At 47.2% G+C, this 21,318-nt stretch overlaps 1 protein-coding gene across 1 annotated transcript in view; it reads right to left on the bottom strand.

Moving 5' to 3' along the window:
* The window catches only part of ALKBH3 (alkB homolog 3, alpha-ketoglutarate dependent dioxygenase), a 219,465-nt gene that overhangs the window by 151,250 nt on the left and 46,897 nt on the right, over positions 1-21,318 (bottom strand). Inside the window, exon 2 of the mRNA XM_086950326.1 lies at positions 6,087-6,185. Within this exon, the coding sequence (XP_086806452.1) occupies positions 6,087-6,159 (73 nt within the window). The 5' untranslated portion in view covers positions 6,160-6,185. The remainder of the gene's footprint in view (positions 1-6,086; positions 6,186-21,318) is intronic.

Genomic DNA, 21,318 nt, shown 5'->3' with positions numbered 1-21,318 from the left:
CAAAAACTCTTTTGACTACCTAACTGCCAGCAAGAGAGCTATAGGTGCATCCCCTTGTGGCGTTCTTCCCTTGATAATCCCAAAGACAGAGAGATTTGCACCTGTTCTGAAACCAATGATATAATGTGAGGAATTGCTGGTAAAAATCCCCAGGTGTCTGCTCCTTGAACACCAGGAATGGGATCACTGCCACGTGATCTTTGTAAAATCACTTTCAAAGCAGCTACCACCGCTGCAGGTCTCTTCTGATATGAGGGCTAAGCACAACAGTCACTAAATTGTGTTTACAACCAGAAATGACATTTTATTTGATAATGCAAAAAGTATCACCAGTTACAAATCTGTCAATGTGAAAGAAGAAAGCAGAGTATGTAATCACTAGTTCTAAATGATAGTTGATAAATTACAAAGGTAGCTGTGAGCTCACAACAATGTGGCACCTTAGTCGTAGAAATACTTAAAAAACCCTCTACAACGCTAAGGTTGTAATGGTCGCTGCTGATGAGATTATATTCAAATCCTGAATCTTGAGTTTCCTGAACTACACAAGCTTTCAAACAGACGTAGATGGTTTAAGCTTAGGGTCTGCAGATATGAACAGCTTCACTCATCTTAGTCTGTCCAACCAGAGGCAAAGTCAATGGATTAATTAGCGGCATGCACTCGGTGGAGGACCACTAGGTCATGCCAAAGTGTCGAGTGGAGCTGGGCAGAGGCCCAAATCAATATATACCCGAGAACGCCAGGTCGGAGCAGGGGGTGGCTTCTTCCTAGGGATTATGTAGGAACGACCCACTGGAGAAGTAGAACAGTCAGAAAGGAGCGCCAAGGCAGGCCCACCTGACTCCAGAGAAGGGCTCAGCAACCACGCCAACAGGCCCATGAAGAATACCCATGTACTTTTTAGCGGCCACCTTACGGGCTGCAGAAGCATACCTCCACATGTATTTACCCACAGAGGTCTCTGTGGCAATGAGGGTGCTAGAAAGAAAATCCCATAGTATTTTAGTGAGATCATGGAGTGCTGAAAGGTGTGCTTTTTGAGTGGGAAATATTTTGCATCAGTTGGATTTCCTCATCCAATAACCGGAATAAATTAAAAAGCAAATTGTTTTCTACTGAGTGCTTACTACTGTTTGTTTTTTCAGCAATTACATTCTATACTCGTTTTGTTTAATTTGGGTTTCATTTTTCGTTTTATCTGAATTTTGTTATATGTGGTGCTGACAAGATAGGTTCTATAGTTCCAAGGGCACTTTTTCAATGAGTGTTTTCCACCTCACCAACTAACACAGTTACCTTTTTGCACTTCTGGACCTGAGCGACAAGGCAGACCTCAGAGACCGAACTAGTATCTCTTGGTGGAATGGGCTGTGACTTGCAAGACCAGCTACCAACACAAAACTAGAAGCTATATGTTGAGTGCACAACATCAGTGGCAGCTCCTCCGTTATGGCAGAGGAGCTTCACCCCACTGCTCAGACCGAGCAAATGAAAAAAAAAATGATAATAAAACAATTTATATCATTTTATATTTCACTGACTGAGCCAAGTCTGCAGGGCAACTGGGAGGAGCAAAGTTGGGCACTGTAAGTGTGCATGCCAGTTTGGACAGCTAAACCGACATGCGCACTTACATTTCTCCAACAAAGGTGGGTTGCACAGCCGGCTGGAGAAGAGGCACAGGCTCCCTTTCCTCAAGCGAGCGGCATACCAGCCCGCACAGACCAATCGCAGCGCTTCATTGTTACCTGTAGAAGAGCAGTATTGAAGTCAATGAACTACCGAAGAGCCACATTGTCTCCAAACCAAGGAGGTCAAGGGACAGCTTGGTACTCAGTAACAGGGGTTTATTGTTACCCAACTCAATGGTACTCGTCGTATCTACGCTGCCTCAGTGGGTTTAAAGGATGAGGGGACTTGCCGTCACCTGAACCTGAAATGCTACGCCTGAAGTGCGAACCCGGCAACAATAAAACAAAATAGAGGACAAATTGCCACACTAAAATATGAATACACGTCTTATTCAAAGTTGCATTCAAGTACCAGCTTCCTAGCCATCCCAGAATCTCAAAACATTAAGAAACGACCGGTGTGTACCTCTCCGAAATGAGGTCACCTCGAGGGCCTCTACCCCTGAGAATGCCATTGTAAGGGGCTGCCTTCAGTGGGTTACAGGAGTATAGGGACGGGTGCTTGTTACAATGGAGTACCAAACACAGGTAGAAGGATAACACTGCAATAAATAGCAGACCCCCGAACCACGCAGACTCTCCAACCACAAGAACACTCTGGGAAGACACCTCCATAGCCAAGGAGAATAGGAATTTCTATATGAATAGGTCTTCCATCAGGTAAGAGAATAGTACAGGGACGAGTTAGGAGTTGACGCTAATCACACACTCCATGGTGCATCGATCATTATCAGATTCAGCAGGTGAATAATTAACTTAGTTTCCAGACGCTACATTGATGCATCTGGCTCCAAACATGCTTGGCCTGGGTAGCTTGTGATACTTTCTTGGCCCCTGCTCATTACAGAGAATCCGGATTGGTAGATGAGGGGTGGGTTGCCGGGCTTCTCATGAATGTTTCTGTCGCTAACACAGGAACCGCGCTGGAAAAACGCCCTACTCACAGGGTGGGGCCACCTGCCACCAACAGGTATAAGGGTCGTAGCACACTGGGGGCAGCATACAGGGTCAGGGGGTATCCATGTTCTCCTCAGTGTCATTACGGTCCCTGGTTGGGGCGCGCAGGTTACACCCAGGAAGTGACACGTTGGTCGGGACATATGAGGTATCCTCTGAGCAATAGTGGTATGTTCTATTTTGAAGGAACTACTGGAGAGTCTGAACAATTGGGTTTTGCAGGGCAATAATTGGGGTGTTCTCACTGGAAGCTGTGGGCAGAGCAAGGGGAATCATGCATGCCTTCCTAGTAATTTGAAAAGCCAATATCTTTTAAACAACTGGGGGATATGGGCATAGTATGCACCCCACGTGCGTAGGGAATGTGTTGTGGGTACAGAAACTGGGACGCAAAGAATGGGCCCTGAACCGGGCGTCCGAGTGAGCAATAAGTGTACCTGTTAGCACGGTTTGGGGACGTTTTTTATGGATTTGTTCTTTCTTCCAGAAACGCACGGGCTCGCCCCAGAAGGGTCAGATTCCGCCGAGCTGGCTGGCATGCCAAGGCCGGGAGCCGGTACACTTGATGAGGACACTGGGCCAGTGTGTGAGGGCTGAGTCCGAACGTCCAGGATTAGAGTTTAACTTGGTTCTAAATTGCGGGATAAATGGAGCAAATTCGCAGGCACCAATCTGAGTATGTTAGGTGGTAACGTAAGCAGGAAGAGCCAGGGCGGGCTCCGTGCTGGGAGCCGGAATGCGTTTCCGGGTTAGGGGCTCTAGGGAGCAACCAGGATATGACTGCTTGTAAGGGAGAATGGAAGCAGTGTTACGCGTAGTGATTGCACAAATCACCATGGCATTTGCGCCAAGTGTGCCCATGTACTCTAGGCAGCTGTTGGCATCAGCTCATAGGTGACAAAGGAGTAACCTCAAGGGTAGACTGTCGCCCAGAATATCGCGTATATATCCGGCTCACGCATGCACGATCCATGTCAGGACTATCTCACATAGGCTGCCCCCATCTATGGTCTGCTGAGAGTTTCTTGCTGGTTGAATGGGAATAATTATGTAAGGGGTCCCCCCCATCCTCAGTGTTTTAGTGATCAGCAATATAGTGCCATTCGTAGTCTTAATGCCACCCCCAGCGCATCTTAAAGATGGGAATGTCACGCGGGGCAGTTGAAACCGGGGCAGACATGGCAGGGGTGGTTTTCTATCAGTGGCTAGGCAAGGAAGCGATGTGGTAGCTATTCATGTTATGCAACGGGGAAGCATGGACTAAGCCAACAGTAGCCCGGTTGAAGAGGTAGTGCCCCTTTTTTAGACGTGACCAGGTAATAACAAACAGTCTGAATTCGAACTGCAGAGTTTACGCAGTGGAAGGCCATGGGCTAGGTGCACAGGTAAGCATGCGGCATGGCTAGGTGCCCTAGTGGCGTGCAGCCTGAGTCAGATTTAAATAATGGTTATTCAGGTTCGAAAGTGGATTGCCTTAGGCGGTATTTTCATGCCCGGAGGGCATGTTCCAGGTGCCCAACTGGATTTTCCCTGGATAGGATCTGGTTAAATAGCCGCCTGGGGTTCAACGAATGCCCAATAGAGGTGACTGGTCACGAGACAGAGGTAATAAGTACTATGCACGGTGTACTGGAACGGTGATTGTCTAAGGTCCGAGATCGTGCCACGCAGGGAATGGCGGGGTGCTAGAACCACAGCGGCAGTTGAACATTCACGCAGGAGGGTCAATAGGTCCATGCAGAAGTTCAGGGAACGAAGGGGCATAGGATTCATTAGACATGCATTGATCCAAGAGAAAATCTAGGGTTACTACGAAAAGGATGGGGTGCACTTGTTCAAGGGTGGCATGGATATATTCCTACTAGATTGACAAGATGCACTCGCAGCTGCAGGATGTCACTAAAGTATTCTGGTGTGGGGGACCCTGGCATCGACGGTAGCCTCCTCCAGAGCTGTGGTGGAGTTACAGGGCGAGCTGGAGGAAGACGGGTACAGTAAGGGTACTTCTGCGGCAGACGGGTACAGTAAGGGTGCCTCTGCCCGGCACAGTAAGGGTGCCCGAGCCTAAGACCGTGAGCCGCAGGAGGTACCGGAAACCACGACGGCGCCCCGTTAGTCCTTCTTTGGGCGGTTGGAGGGCCTGAACCAACCGGGGGTGTGCCATTCCGCTCCGCCCTGAAAGGGGCGGGAGTCCAAGATAAGGATCTACAAGGTGCGGCACTGTCCGGGCGTCTACCCACCATGCTGGCTGGCTCTACAGGCGGGCGGGGCAGCGAGGGGCTGCCTGCCCTGGATCGCCCGTAAGATGACCCACTAATGTCATACTATGGTTGTATGATGATAAACCTGCAGCAGTTCTTTACCCATAAACAAAGTGTCTGGTGTATCATTCATGGGTAAAATGTTTTCAAGTGCGGGGAGGAGCGGGTGACGGTGTGGGCACTATGCCGCTGCCCGTGTCCCACGCAGGGGGACATTGGCAGGGCAGCCTCCGTAGTGGCTATAAGTCCAGCCCCCTACCCCTGTCTTCTTCTTGCGCGCTGGGGTTGGGAGGGATTCCAGGGAGCCCCCTTTCCCCTCCCAAGTATCTGCATGCCACCCAGCCGGGGGAGGGCCTTTCTGGGTTGGGCGTGCCAGGTATATAGGGCCTGATCCGCCCTTCCCGCGTCCTCTGCCTCCTGCCTCTGCCCAGTGCTCGGCCTCCGTCCCCGGGCTGCGTCCGTCCACCCCCCTTCGAGTGCTGCACCCACCCTGTCCGCTTACCCAGCAGCATGTCAGGCAGCGCGAATCATTGGAACGTTTTAATGTTTTTTCTGTGCTGCAGGCGGAGTTACAGGGCGATCTGGAGGCAGACGGGTACAGTAAGGGTACCTCTGCGGCAGACGGGTACAGTAAGGGTACCTCTGCCCGGCACAGTAAGGGTGCCCGAGCCTAAGACCGTGAGCCGCAGGCGGTTCGGAAACCACAACAGCGCCCCGTTAGTCCTTCGGGCGGTTGGGGGGCCTGAACCAACCGGGGGTGTGCCATTCCGCTCTGCCCTGAAAGTGGCGGGAGTCCAAGATAAGGATCTACAAGGTGCGGAATTGTCCGGGCGTCTACCCACCGTGCTGGCTGGCTCTACAGGCGGGCGGGCGGGGCAGTGAGGGGCTGCCTGCCCTGGATCGCCCGTAAGATGACCCACTAATGTCATACTATGGTTGTATGATAATAAACCTGCAGCAGTTCTTTACCCATAAACAAAGTGTCTGGTGTATCATTCGTGGGTAAAATGTTTTCAAGTGCGGGGAGGAGCGGGTGACGGTGTGGGCACTATGCAGTCCAATCCATGCGAAGCCTCTCTGCTCCAACATATCTCACACCAAACATTACTAAAACACTGAGAGCTCGAACGTAGCCATCTATGCATCACGGGCCTCTGGCTTCGCTAATACTTGCCTGCATGAGGGGCTGCCCTGGGCGGGCCTGCCCAGCCCCCCTGCACGCGAGCCCTTCTCCTCTTGTCTTCCATGTTAACATGTCACTGCTTCTTCATTCCTGCAGAAAAAAGAACCAAACGTTTTTTGTGAGTTATTTAACGATGTGCTCTTACAAACAGTTAGATCAAGCTTAGAGCACAGGTGTCAGTAAAACAGCCAGAAGAGCAGAGGTCGAAGCAGGAGGGAACCCCTGGGAAGAGCATTCACACGCTTTTTTACTTTAGTTTTACTTAGTCAGTGGAAACCCGTTCTTATTCTTTGACAACAATGGATTTGTGAATGGGAACAGACTCCAGACTGGTGCGGCTCGCGGATTTCTTCAAACCTTGTTGTCAGCCAGAAGAAGGGTCCCCATTAGAGAGAGGCTCATGGCTGATGCATTCATCAACTCTGGAAGGGGCAAGGGCTGAATGGAGTCTTGAGTCTCCAACAGAGTTTGCCTGAAAGCCCCTTTTTCTAGAGGAGTGCCAAAGTCTGCCCATTAGACTGAGGAGGCCAGTAGCGCCCGAGAAGGACTCTTCCCTGGCACTGTGAATAATCTTTGATTTCCTCCAGGAATGTGGCCTCTCCATTTGGAAACCACTGACACGCACAATCCACATAAGCTGCCAGGGATCCTCTTGTCATGCCCCATTCTTTCATCTAGGTCTGGATTTTTTGCTAAAAGCTCTTTATACTCTGAAACTTGTAATATTTGTTTTTTAATGTGTTGCTGTAGGGTTGTGGATGCTCAGACTCATGACACCTTCCTTGTAGGATCACTGTCCACGCTGACCCCGCCATTCTGTGTTTGCCCTGCCTGCTCTCAAGGCCTTGCCTTCTACACCACTGATTCCTTTAGACCACAGCAGAAGAGAGAACTGCAAGAAATCCTGGACACTAAACCACCGCCTGACGTGACTCCCAACCCCCTCCCCAGTTCCTCATGCAATTTAACATCCATCCCCCAACATGGCCTCCGCCTCCCCACACCACCGACCCTCCCCAGATCCCACATGGACAGCACACCTACTAAAGGGCAACCTAACAACGTCAGGCTCTCCTCCCACCCCAGGTTTAACTTCCCCGCACAGAACACCCACACTGACATAGAGACTGGGGAGCGGCTCACCCTGCTTGAAAGCCATATTACCACCATAATCCAGAGTCTTAGTGAAATCCTTACCAACATCACCGCACCCATAGAGCCTCACCCCTACCCTTCCTTCCCTTCTCTCTCTCAGCAGAGACTTCTCAATGCTCCCCATCCGGAGGGGGATCTCTACCCCACTCTCTCATCAGAAACAGAGAACGCAGACAACACCACCACATTCACCGAACACCTGTCCGACCTGATTGCCCACTGCTCTCTCCGAGATATGAACAAACTTATTCTGGGCGACCTCAATCTTCACTGGAATTAAGAAAGGAATCTGCTAATCCATAACCTGAAGATGCTGCTTCACAACAACAACCTTACCCAATACTGCTTAGAGGAAACCCATACCAAATGATCAATCCTAAACGCCATTATCACCCAGCATGACAATGTCATGATAAACCGCATCCTGCCCGTGGACTGGTCCGACCACCACTAAATCCTTTTCCACCTCACTCAGCCTATCACACCTAAACCCCCACCTAAGACCCGCTGAAATGGAATAGAAACTTCACCCAGATTAACATGACTGACCTAGAGAGTATGGTTAACTCTCCTCACTGCCTACACGGACAATCTATCCACAACAGAACTCACCGCCCACTACAACACAAACATGACATCCATTCTAGATCAAGTAGCCCCCTTAAAACAAAAAAAAACAGGAACATCCCATCCAGATCTTGGTTCAACACGGACATTAACAACGAAAGACAACAACTAAGAGCTTCAGAAAGACTATGGAGGAGCCAGCCCCCCACAAGCCTACTCGGACAACTAAAAGCAGCCCAAAGGAAATACAGAAAATACATCAGCAGCGAAAAATCCACCTTCTTCTGCGCCGCCCTGGACAAAGCAAAGAAAAAAACATGCCCAATGAACTGTTCAACAATCATCAAACAACAAACATCAAAACCCCCGGAATCCTCCCTACATCCTGGAATAATGTGTCCTCCAACAACTGACAACACATGGATAACATCAACCTTCTTGACCCCAACCAATCGGGATTCAGAAAAGGCTACAGCACCGAGACCGCGATCCTTAACATCACAGACGACATCCACAAATCCCTCGATACCGACCAATGCTGCCTCCTCATTCTCTAAAAAAACGTTACCTCCGACCTACACCCGGTCAACAGGGGCGTCCCCCAAGGTTCAGTTCTCTCACTTAAACTGTTCAACTTATACATGGAAACCCCTCCCCACCTTACTCAAAAAGGCTAACATCCCCTACCACCTCTATGCAGACAACACCCAAATCTACCTTGAAACCTCCTCCATTGATGACATTCACAGACTACACCAAGACAAAACCGAAATACTCCTTATCTCCAATAAGGAGGAGAACCCTCATATTTCAAAATGGCTAAAAGCTTTGGATGCTCCTAACAGCAATAACACTCTGACCCACTCCGTTAAATCATTAGGTATTACCCTAGACTCAAAACTCGACATGGCCAATCACATCAGGTACTCAGCAAAGAGTGCCTTGTCTGAAGCAACTGTCTGCACAATGTAGGTCTGACTATAATCAGGGGCCTTACTGGTTACTATCAGAACGTTGTAGCAAACTATGGGACCATTGTTGCTCCATTGACAGCCCTGACCTCTAAGAAGCAGCCCAGGAAGGTGATCTGGACTGAAGAGTGTCAGAAGGCATTTTATGGATTGAAGGCTGCACTATGCAATGCACCTGTGTGGAAGGCCCCTGATTACAGTCAGACCTTCATTGTGCAGACAGTTGCTTCAGACAAGGGAGTTGGGGCAGTTCTTGCCCAGCTCAATGAAAAGGGAAGGGAGCATCCAGTGGCCTTTATCAGCCGCCGACTACTCCCCAGGGAGCAGAACTGGTCTGCAGTTGAAAAAGAATGCTTTGCCATAGTGTGGGCCCTTCGAAGATTCAGGCCTTACTTGTTTGGTGCAAGGTTTGTGGTTCAGACAGATCACAAGCACCTCAAATGTCTCATGGCATTGAAGGGGGAGAACCCAAAGTTGCTCAGGTGGTCCATATCTCTTCAAGGACTAGATTTTACTGTGGAATATAAAGCAGGCTTACAGCACGGTAATGCAGATGGACTTTCCCGCCAGTTTATCCTATCAGATGATCGGTCTTCTCCCACTGGGAAGTAAGTACCGGCCATTCTGATCTGGGGAGGGCATATGTCGGGACGGAAAGTCTCCTGCAGGTCTCTGGAAAGAGAGCTTCCCCTGCCTTATGCTAATCTAAAGGCAAGTCACTCAAAAGCTACTGTATAGTTTCCAGATCCCTACCTCAGTGAGCATGACAATCATACATGTCCACTGAGGGTCTCCCTGTTTACATGGATTGAGACCCTAGAGCTTAGTCGAGGTCGAGGGGGCATGGCAAGTGTACCCCTATTTTTCAGAGCGTGGCTGCTGCCCTCTCTATTAAGGCTGTGGTAGACTGACAGTGGTGGCAACAATAAATCTATAGTCAGGAGGGGTCAGCCCCTAGGCACCCTCCTGACCAAGTCTGTGCAGTTTGCCATGCCTGTGGGCCTGTAGCCTTTGACTGATGTATGTTTGAGAGCCTGTGGGTGTACAGGGGAAGAATGGTGATTTGAGCCAGTGTGAGGAATGCGAGCTGTTCTGCTGGAAATCCCAGCTCCCCGTGCCCCTCCCTATTTCCTTGGAAAGGCCTGGTGGGCTGGGGGAGAGACTCAGCTCTTATCTGGGTTTAGCTGCACTAACTCTGCAGAGGACCCGCTCCCACTAGTCAGGGCCTCTAGGGCTGGAGTTAATTAAAATTCCTCTCCAGAGAGCTGCACAGCCTGATACCAGGAGAACATGGGATGGACTGGGGCATGCTTTACCCATGCATTGAACACGCCATGAATGGTTTGTGATTGGAGGTGTATTCAGGATGCAAAAGTAGCAGACCCTCTGATTGGATCAGCCGATCAATCAGAGGTGATAAAAGTCTGGCCTGAGTGGTCAGCTGTTGTTCAAGACTGGTCTATGACTGACGAGGCCGCCACACTAGAGTCCTCTGAAGATAGCCAGGCACGACCCGCAGTGTGAAGGCAGGAGATAAGACTCTGTTCAGTGCGTCTGGAAGGAAGGCATCAGCAACATTAAGAACCAGCTGTTCTGTGAGGCTATGGGGGAGCCTACGCTTTGGACCAAGGAAATTACAGACAGCTGCCCAAGGTATGGAAAGGAAGCTTGCGCCACATCACCCAAGGTGTGGAAAGAAGCTTGTGGCACATCAAGAAAAGCTGGTGGAAAGAAGCATGCAGCACATGAAGAGAGCCAGAGAGGAGGAAGCTTGATTCTAGTCTTTGAAGGTGAGTTCAAATCCCTTCTAGGCTCCTCCCTTGCGCTGTGGGAGCCTGTACAAGCAGTAACTGGGAATAGAGACCAGTGAAGCAGGCCCCCAACTTTCTTTTTGTGATCTCTGAGGGTATCAGGGTGAACTGGCACTCTGTCCAGCCACTACCCTCCTACAGCTAGCCAGTGGCTACTGGACTAGTGGGACTCCTGTAAACTGTGCCAAGACATCAGGCACCTGTGATCAGATCCCTGACACCACTAGAGCGGTGTCCTCACTCACAACAGGAGGGCATTTCTGTTGCTTTGGGTGGGGCGTTATGGGGCTGATAAAGAACATCTGACTTTGCATCATATGCTAAAACTATGTCCTTTCAATCCAAAGTTTGGTATCAAGGCTCTAGGGAATGAGAGCAACCCTGTGTAACATGATCTGTAATATGCAATGCTTACTGTGTGTTTTCATGTTAACCGTGTTTTTATAGTGCTTGGCGTTTAGGCGCTATAATACTGTTTGGGGTCAGACCTCTGTCCCAGAGGGTTGGAGAGACTTCTGCTTTTCACTGTTTATCCTAGTTTTATGTGTAGTATAATTATCTTATGTGTATTACAGAACTTCTCTTTTATAAAAAGTAAAGCACTGACTGGACATTGAGTTTATCAGCTGGTGGTACGGTTTACACTGTACTCTGAATGTCTAACCCCACCTCACCTCCTAGAGTAAGCCTTGGATTGCTCGGTCTCGCTACCCTGAGAGAGTCAAGTGCTGGAGAGGTTATCCAGTACTTGGTTATCCAGTTTTGGGTCCACTAGTACTGAGGCCCCAGGACACCAGTGAGGGTACCCTCCAGTTGATGCGATTGGAGCGCAGTTACCCCTGAGTGCCCTGGTGACCAGGAAGCCGGGTCTAAAACCAACTAACGACCTCAAAAAAGCCACCCTATCACTGGTGCTATCCAGACTCGACTATGGAAACGTCACTCTAGGTGCGATTTTGTTGTACCAGTGTACAACAAAATCGCACCTAGACCCCCTCAAAACTACTCTCAACGCAGCAGGTAGAATGGTCACTGGAATCAGAAAATACGATCACATCTCACCAGCACTCAGATAACTTAAATGGCTTCCGATCGAACTACGTGCCAGATACAGAACTGCCTGCCTCAAACATAAAGCCCTGCACACCGGAAAACCTGAGAATTTGGCCAAACTCAAGTGGGATGGTCAGACAAGGAACCTCAGGAGCTCCAGCACCCTCAATGCTGCTCAGCACACTTGGATTTCCGAACCTATTATGTAGAATCCTGCTTTATTGTATCAACCCCAAGATAACGTGCACTCTATGTGGTAATCTCAGGACTCACGTATTACTTCAATGCTGCTCAGCACACTTGGACTGCCAAACTTATATGTAGAATACTACTTATTGTATGAATCTTGCTCAAAAACTGTTGTGAAGCGCACAGATGCCCTCGGGTCAGGCTAGCGCTATATAAAACTCCTTAATAAATAAATAAATACCAAACACGCGTGGAAAGCAGGGATATGGCGAGGAAAGGAGGAAATGCTACCATACAGCAGCAGATGCAACCACCTTGCAACAGTACACTTCCCTTACAGAATGGATGCTGTGAAAAATCAATATACCAGCTGAAATACAGGGTCAATGTGCCCAATTGGGATAGAAACGGATTCCTCCAAAAGCCTAATGGTGGTTCCTGTTTACAACTCTGTAAGACAGTGGTTCCCAAACTTTTTTCACCCGTGGCTCCCTTTACCAAATTGGCAGTTGACCGTGGCTCCCCACCATTTTTTTACCGGTGGGTCAGGCAGCACACAATGCTAAGCACAGATTTTTAGCTTAAGTGTTTTAAGCCACGCCCTTTATTACATTGGTCACGCCCCTTTGAGACCCCCTCCCAGTTTTTTTATCCCACTTAAAGTCCTGCATTTACATAAATGTAGGAGTACTTCACCCGTCATACTACTAGCTGCATGACTTTGTGTTTTAAAAAGCATCGCTGGAACAATGTGATTTTGCTGAAGCTGCTTTTTTTGCAAAATTAAGGATGAGCTGCATAATTCACCATCTGCTGCATAGTCTGCAGATGTTAACTAAACAATAGTTTCTACCTCAAATGCCAATGCCACTTCTACCTTGCTCCTTCAGTTTGCATTTTCCTGCAATTCCATTGCTCTCCATCCTTCAGACTGAAACCTTGGAATGCAACTCTACTACATGATGATAATCAGGTCGACTAACTCAGCTACTACAGCCATCAGATTCCAACCACTTATAAGAAATATTGATTCCTACTTCTCCGATATTTCCAAATAATTATAGTTCACTGTGGAATTTAGTAAGCTGTCCTATCATAACAATTATTAGGAGGACTCCAGCAGCACCTTACTAGTCCCATTGTAAAGGCATTCATTCTGATACAAGAATGCAGTATATGTTTCACATACACAAACCAAGGTTTTGGAAGAGACCCGATGCCTACTACAGGCTTCTCATCCTAAAATTCAAAACTTTACATGGGATGGCACAACCAGGCATCTTTCAACTATGAACTCATCCCTAGTAACCAAACCCAACTCCTATTACTTTAATGCACAACTTGAAACTGGAGGAAATGCTTCAACTTCGTCAGAGCACAAGAAAATGACCAATTTATAAAAGTAACTAACAACCACCGAGTTTACCACTAACTGTGGGTTACGGAGTAGCATGCTAATCACCATAAAGTGCTTCAATGCTTTTTCAAGGGTTTTGTTAGCGCAGCATAAATGTAATGACAACCTATCTCTTGAAAAGACAGTCTGATAACCGCGCCTGCTCATCCTCCCGAGATGGACTACCTGCACTCCTTCCACTACGCATGTAAATCAAATAACTTTGGAAAGTGTGAAACGCAATGTTGCTTTGCTTTAGCCCCGGCACTCAGAGTGAACAATCATGAATGTATTTTACCATAACTCCTCATCTTTATATATCCTTTAACATTTGTGTAAGTAGGTTCAGTTCTTCTGATAGCAGTGCTTTACTGAGGCAGTGGAGAGAGTGTGAGAAATCCCAGTAATTATTGGTAAGATCTTCAGACAGCTAGAGACTGGCGGTAAACACACCCACAGAGATGCAGAACAGAATAGTAATCTTGTGACCAACGATTCAGCTTCAGCTTTACACATCAAAAAAGATGTTGGGAAATGGCCATGGCCTGTTACCTTTGTACATGCCCTGTTGGCCTAAAGGGTCCTCCTAATAACCTTTGAGTACTGATGAAACCTGTTTGTCGAACATGTGTAAGTGAAGAGTTTGGGGAGGAGGTGGGCGGATAGAATGAGTGTATGTGAATGTGTGTGTTTCTGTGCAACTGTATGAATGAATAGAAGTAACAAAGCGGAGGTAATTCCCATGACTAATTTTACAACATAACAAATTTTAAAACGTGACTTATGTGGCTTCACAATAAGGTTTGAATACAATTCTTTAGTCACAATTGGATGAGTCCAATCGATCACGTTTTCGAAATTTCACCGCATTCTGTCCATCAACTGTTGTTTTTGCATTTGTCACCCCCGAATGGGTCGGGTATGCAGACGTGAGTCCTGTGCTCTCCACGCCACTTGAGTCAAACTATCCTGGCTGATGAGGGCTGAAAGCCGAAACCGGTCATAGGATGCTTGTTTCCAGACCAGGGAGGACATGGTTTGGCAGTTCGGGCTGGACTGTTCCCATGGGGCACAGAGTCAAGACTGATTTGCATATGGCTGGGTACAAACTGGAATGGCATGGTGAGCAAAAAAACGATGGATTTAGGCCCAGATCTCTGTACTGGGGTGAATGTATGACATTGTTCTGTATTCTGTCCGTCAACTATTAGTGTCCAAGCACAGCAAGAAGCACAGCTACCGCAAGAATTTGAAAACAAATTGAAAAATTGTAATGGAATAAACACATTAAAAAATTAAATGGCCATTTCTGAACCTCAAATACTATACACAAACAAGAAAGGGAGCGAAGATGTTCTGCAAGTTGTGGACTCAGCCTCTATTATAAATCATGAAAAAACAAAGAAAGAACACACTTTATTTTGAGAATAATGCTATCCTTCCGAGACCAGTTCTATAGTGAGTGTATAGAAGACTTCGGGCCCGATGTAGGAGCCCTAATACCGGTCGGAAACGGCCAATTTCGGCCGTTTCCGACCGGTATTAGGGTTTTCTAATGTAGGAGCATGCTTTACAGAATCGGTATTTTACCGAATCTGTATTTACAGATTCGGTAAAATTACCGAATCGGGAAATACAGACTCGGTAAAAATACAGATTCTGTAAAAGCACATGTAGGTAGCACATCTTTGAGTGCCGCAGGCCTTTCAGATTCGGTATTTTACAACCCAATCTAATTGGGTGGTAAAATACCGAATCCAGGTGTGCATGCACATCTGTGCATGCACACCTGTGCAATGTGACACACAGACATGCCCTTAGGGCATGTCTGTGTGCCACATGGCACACAAGTCCGGAATTGGGGTGCCAGAGGGTTGCAAAAATCGGTATTTACAGAATTGGTAAATACCGATTCGGTATTCACCATTGATTCCAGGAATCAATGGGGGATACCGATCCTGTATTTACCGAATCGGGAAATACCGAATCTTACAGATTCGGTATTTACCGATTCTGAAATACCTACATGTGCCCCCTTCTATTTTACCACTTCTTAAATACCGAATCGGTAAAATTCGGTATTTTAGAAGTGGTAAAATAGAATTACCTACATCTAGCCCTGTATGTTTTCCTAAAGATGTATAGGAAAGTAGAATGTTTTGTTAAAATAACCCTCACTCACCAAAAGGTCCCTTGGTGGCATGCTCCATCATCATGTTCTTCCCGCTCCACTGTGGGAAGGGGTGTACTGCGACCGACGAAAACGTGGGAGAACTTATTAGTGAGGTGATACTATTTGTTGGTGTGAGAGTAAAAGGGTCAGAGGGAATATGATGAGTTAAAAAAGACCTGGCTGTGTGGGAACTGTTGTTGTAGTACTTTATTCGATAAAAAATTATCATAAAAGTAGATGCATTTTCCACATACAAACAACCCTTAAAATTCTTAAAACAAAGATACAGATCATAAATACGATACAAGACGTATATGCAATTAAAAACCCCAGAGGGACTAAAGTGCTATGGCAGTAAAATCAGGTAAAGTCAATCGAGTTTGGATTTCAATAATCTCACTCAGTTTCTTCTTTATCAGCTTTGTGCGTATCGGCCAGGCTTTTCCCAAAAATGTTGCAACCCCACGTACAATGGTCAAAGATGTTACATCTGTTGAGAGGATGCGCATGGCCTTACTATGTTGTCTGAAGCCCAGTAATTTACATATCGGCTTCAGCCATCTTCTTCTGACCCCCTTATAGGCTTTACAGGCAACCAAAAAGTGGGGTAGAGACTCTTTGGGGCATGGACAACATGGGCAGATAGCCTGATGGTACTGTGAGGTTTTCCAATTCTCTGTAAATGAGCTTATTGGTAATGTTCCGTGCCTGAACTTTAGAAAAAGAGCTCTATATCTGGGGGATTGGAAAAAGTCCAAAAACGGTTCAAGCTTCCTAACAGGCTTGTGCTCCAAGAATTGGTCGGTTAGAGACCACCACTTGGGCCCCTGTAATTCCTCCTTCTGCACTCAATCCCAATACAATTTCTTGACAATCTGTTTGGGTGGAGGGGATTGGGACATCCAAAAATCACCCAGTTCTATATTTATGACCAACTGTCTCAACTTGCTCAGCCACCGAATCTTGTTGCAGCTGTTCAAGTTGATGAGTTTGTCAAGCACTGCTGCATAGTTAGCCAGTTCTGGTGACCTTCTTAGGCGTACCCAGAACAATAGTGGACGAAGGCGAACTATGTCCTTTATTGAGCGTCTACCCATGTCAAAAAGGAGGAGCTTTAAGGGGAGGAGACTGGGAGGGACACAAGTCTTTCAAGAACTTATTCTATGCTCTGACCAAATCCGTGGTGTTCTCAAATCCCCACAGTTCTGAGCCATAGACTGCTGAGGCCAATGCCTTCCCTTCATATGCCACGAGGGCCGGGGCTATAGTCTGCTAATGGAGCCCCGCTGGTCTCTGAGAATGGCTCCCGAAACTCTCTTGTGGTTTAGAAGCATTTTCGCTACATGGGAATTCCAATTCATTTTGTCATTAACTCTGATTCCCAGGTACTCTAATGCCTCAACCACCTCTAGGGGAGACCCATTGAGGGAGATATTAAGCCTCTTTAATTTTTTTCTTTTTTAGATGGAAACAGTGCCTTTAGCTTTGTTTTGGTAGTGTTGATAGTTAATCCTCGCTCTTCACAAAACAAGCTAAACCTATCCAGAAGTTTCTGGAGACCCATGGGGGTTTTAGACATCAAGAGGGTATCATCTGCGAAGAGGAGGGTAGGTGTTTTCTCCCCCGCCAGGACTGGGGCGTCGGCTGGGTCCTCCCTCAAATGGTCCACCACCCCATTCACAAAGATAGAGAACAGAGTCGGTGCCATCACACAGCCCTGGCGTACCCCTCTACTCACAGGAACACTCTCTGTCAGCTCTCCCTGGGTCCCCAATCTGATTTTGGCGTAATGGCCCTCATGTAATCTCTTGATTAACTCAAGAAGATAACTCGGAAAACCCATATCGTGCAACACCTGCCACATTTTGTTGCGGGGCACCAGATCGAAGGCGGTTTTCAAATCTATGAAGGCCAGGTAGAGACAGCCTTTCCTGATGGACACAGATTTCCAGTATACCGCAAAGAATCTGAAAACCTGGTCCATCGTACCCACTTTCTGCCTGAAACCCGCTTGAAAACGCGACAGGATATTCCCTTCTACTAACCACGACCCCATTCTGGAAACAATGACCCTACCAACTACCTTCTGAATCACATCGATTAAACTAATCAGCCTGTAGTTGGCCGGGTCCTCTCTGTCACCTTTCTCATATATGGTTACCACTTCAGCCACCTTCCAAGATTCAGGGATAGCTTGGCCCTGTATAATCAAATTCAATAGGAGGCTGATGTAGTTAGCCCACAGCATAGGGTCATGTAAGAGTAGGTCACGAGGCAGGCGGCCTTGCCCGGGGCTATGTTCTTAATGGCCAGTTCTACCTCTTTTAGTGTAAAGGGATCGGGTCCGTTAGGGCTCTCAAAACTGAATTCTAATTGGATACAAAGCACTGATTCTGGTTCCACCTTGCCACAATAAAAATTTTAAAAATGATTATACCATTGCTGTTCAGTAATGTGGTTTGGGATGGGGTCAGATCCTCTTCTCTTAGAAATGTTCATTAATTCCCAAAATCTAGTTGAATTTTTTATTTGGGCCGCAATTTTAAGATCCTGCCAATGTTGTTCCTCCCAATCCCGCTTTGCTAGTTCCACGGTCCCGTTATATTCCTTTCTAGCCTCCCTTACAGCTGCCGCATTTTTTTGTCGTAATGCTACAGATATGGCCTTCCTCTTTTTTCTGCAGATCCGTGTACCATATGTTGCCATTATTTGATCTTTTACTTTTATGCCCTCTAGACTCCTTTAGAGTAAAGAACAGACCCAACTACTCTATCATATTACTATAGAGCTTACTCACATGTAGACCCTGCTTGTTACCCGGGGCAGTATTAAAAGAAGCAAGTTCTAAGTTTTCTAATTCTACTAGCTCTCTGATGCTAGCTAATGTGTCCTCCTGGCAAACCATCTTATGCCATTTCAGTCGGCGGCGCTAAGTTAGAGGGGACTACCTCTTTTGATATTAAGAACGGGGCTTTGGAAACTTTTCTAATCAATCCCCATCTGATTTTCATACATAATGGGTTGTGATCGCTATCCTGTGATTGCTTAACCTCCATATCGACTAAGTCCCCCCATAAACGGATATCCAGCAATAAATAATCGATACGCGAGGGGCTACTAAGTCTGTTAAATTTTTTGGCTCCTTTTGAGTCCAATATTGTCCTGCCATTCAATGCTCGTAAGTTAAATTCAATTGTCAGGGCGTTAATTTGTATTGCCCTAGATGTCCACTTTCTAATTGGGGGCAAACTCAATATGGGGATGAAGTGTTTCACATCGTCCTCATTAATTCCCAAGAGGTCATCTTCGCTTAGAGGTTCAAAGGTGCAATTTAAGTTGCCTCCCACGATGATATTAGACAGGGGCGGGATACTCGCTAGTGCTGTCTCTAGAGATGTTATGGTTGCTGAGGTTTGTGCCCCTGGCGTCCCTCGAGCCTAAACATTAAAGAGTTCCACCTTATTACTATTGTGGGGGCCTTTAATTGATAGGTGTAAAATGTCTTCTGAACAGGAATTATTCATGGTGATAGCCCAATCTAGAGCCACCTTGACCCATATTACAAGGCCCCCTGCTGGCCGGCCCTTCCCTGTGCTTCTCACCGGGATGAAGTAGGTGGTAAACCCAGATTTATGTAGCGGGGGGTCATACTCCAGGTTTCCTGGATCATACAGACGTCATAATTGGAGATTAAGTCATTCCATTCAGGGAGAGATCATTTTTTCTGAAGGCCTGTTCCAAGAGAGTAGCTGGATTACCCTAGGGGTTCCAATCTTTAAATTAGGTGTACCCTAAATATCCTGACCCTGGGATTCCCTACTAGAAAGACTTAGGGTTGTATTCACAGCAGGAGTCAGCGACTCAGACTTCCCCGATGTATGTATTTCTACTGGGAGGTTCTGATAGGTGTCATTACTTAGTCAATCTATTCTGTTGAGATCAGAATCGTCCTGTTCCCTGTCTGAAGTCCAGAGTGGCGAGCGTCTAATTTGGATATTAGAATGCTTGGGGGGACACGTCCAATACTCAAAGGCCAACAGATTCTCCGAAATTTCTCGATTGCATAACTGAATTTCAATGCAATCAGTTTGGGAGCTAAACAAGGACAATCTCTTAACACTAATCATATCTTCCCTGATGATTGATCTACACCCCCTCACATGGCGGAGCCAATGGATCGCTTTATTGTGAATTGCTTCCCAACTTTCTTGGTCAGCACTTCTACTACGCTTTGGGACCTTGGTCATATACACGATTGATGCTGCATTTCTAGAGGGGATATGATTATTTAAAAAGGGTGCCCTGGTCTACACCAGCGTTCATTCTTCCTACCTAGATTGGGGACCCTCACACTTGCCTGCCTCAAAACTAGATTTTATAATTTCAGCATAAGAACTAGGGGTGGGCTGCGCCGCTGTAATGTTCTTACTAGAGGGCCTTTGTACTGGAGTCCCTCTCGGTGGAGGCCCCCCTCCTGGCATGAGAGTAGTAGATACAGTTAACCTTCTGTTTGCAGCTATAGGCGGTGTCATAGATGTTTGGTGAAGGGGTCAATGATTCTGTGCACGTCCCTCTTCTGTGTGAACTCCTTCAGTGCATTTTTAATGAAGGCCATTTCGCTCTCTAACTTCTCCATTTTCTGCACTAGCATCCTACTGAAATGGAGGCAAATGGAGCATCCTAGAGCCCCAGCACCACTTGATTCTGGGTCCCTGTTGCCTTGTACTAGATTATCAAATGGATCGCCTGATTCCCCTTCTAGGACGTCAAATCTATTGGAGCAATTATTGCCTATCTCGAATGATGTTTCATGCGAGTTCCCTTGTGACCTGATCTCTGATGTCTTGTTCGGGGTGTTTAGTTCCTTAGGAAGCTCCACTGGGCCTTCAGAAGAGCTATGGACTTCGCAAGTGGGGGGGATATATGGGGGCTTTTGCTGAATATTGCAGGGATCACTTTTTTACGGTGTTGCTTTAGGACGTCAGAGAGGGGGTCAGAATTTTCAACAACATTTATACTAGGATTCCTCACTAATACGTCCTTGCATTCACTAAAAATGCTAGAGAGGACACAGTAGCATATATTGACTTTTTAGATTTTTTCCCTTTTTTAGCTTGGACGAGTAGAACTCCCCCCTCCATCGACTTCCTTTTGCCCATACTTGTTGCAACTTATGGGTAAACCACCCCTTCACAGATTAATACACAAGTTGACTACCTCGCTGCAATAATACAGCGCAAGTAACAATGTGCACAATTAAGAGGGCGCTCACCCCTTCAGAGCCCCACAGTACCTTTTGTCCTCAAATGAAAGTTCTCCTTGTCTAGATATTAGAGAAGGGACCCAGCCCTGCCTCTTCCTGTCATGGACGGGCGCGGGACGGGCACGCCCTTGGCCCGGGGTTCGCCCGGACACGCCCGCGGGCGTCCCGCGCCGCGGGAGGCGCTGCGATGTTTTTAAGTGCCTCCAGGTGCTTAGTGATGATGTCCTTTGTAAGCGCAGCCCCAGGGCACTCTGGGCAATGTAGGCAGACTGGAGGCGGTGTTAACGGCGATGTTGTTTGCTCCACCAGCAGGACAGCCGGTCCTGAAGCGGCACTACGAAGCCCCCCGGTGTCAGCAAGAGCTCAGGTCGGGGCAAGCAAGTGAGTGGGAACTACATTTTAATACTCCCTACAGCTGGTATTAGTAAAAATGGGGAGTGGAGGCTGTATGCTATAAAGAGCTGTCACCTTCTTGGTCTACATGTTTTGAAGCCTTCCCCTTGGCTTCTCTTCAGGACCAAAACGGTTGATCCCTGCACCATTCTTCAAAAAAACAATGTGGTCTGCCTGATCAATGTCAGAGTCTCTTGTGCATATTATAAAACATACACTCATACAATACTCATTTGGTAAATCAATCTGGCA

This window comes from Lissotriton vulgaris, unplaced genomic scaffold, assembly GCF_964263255.1.
Source record: "Lissotriton vulgaris unplaced genomic scaffold, aLisVul1.2 SCAFFOLD_661, whole genome shotgun sequence".
NCBI classification, from domain to species: Eukaryota; Metazoa; Chordata; class Amphibia; order Caudata; family Salamandridae; genus Lissotriton; species Lissotriton vulgaris.
Note: the sequence above shows the minus strand (reverse complement) of the source record. Positions and strands in the feature narration are given on the sequence as shown.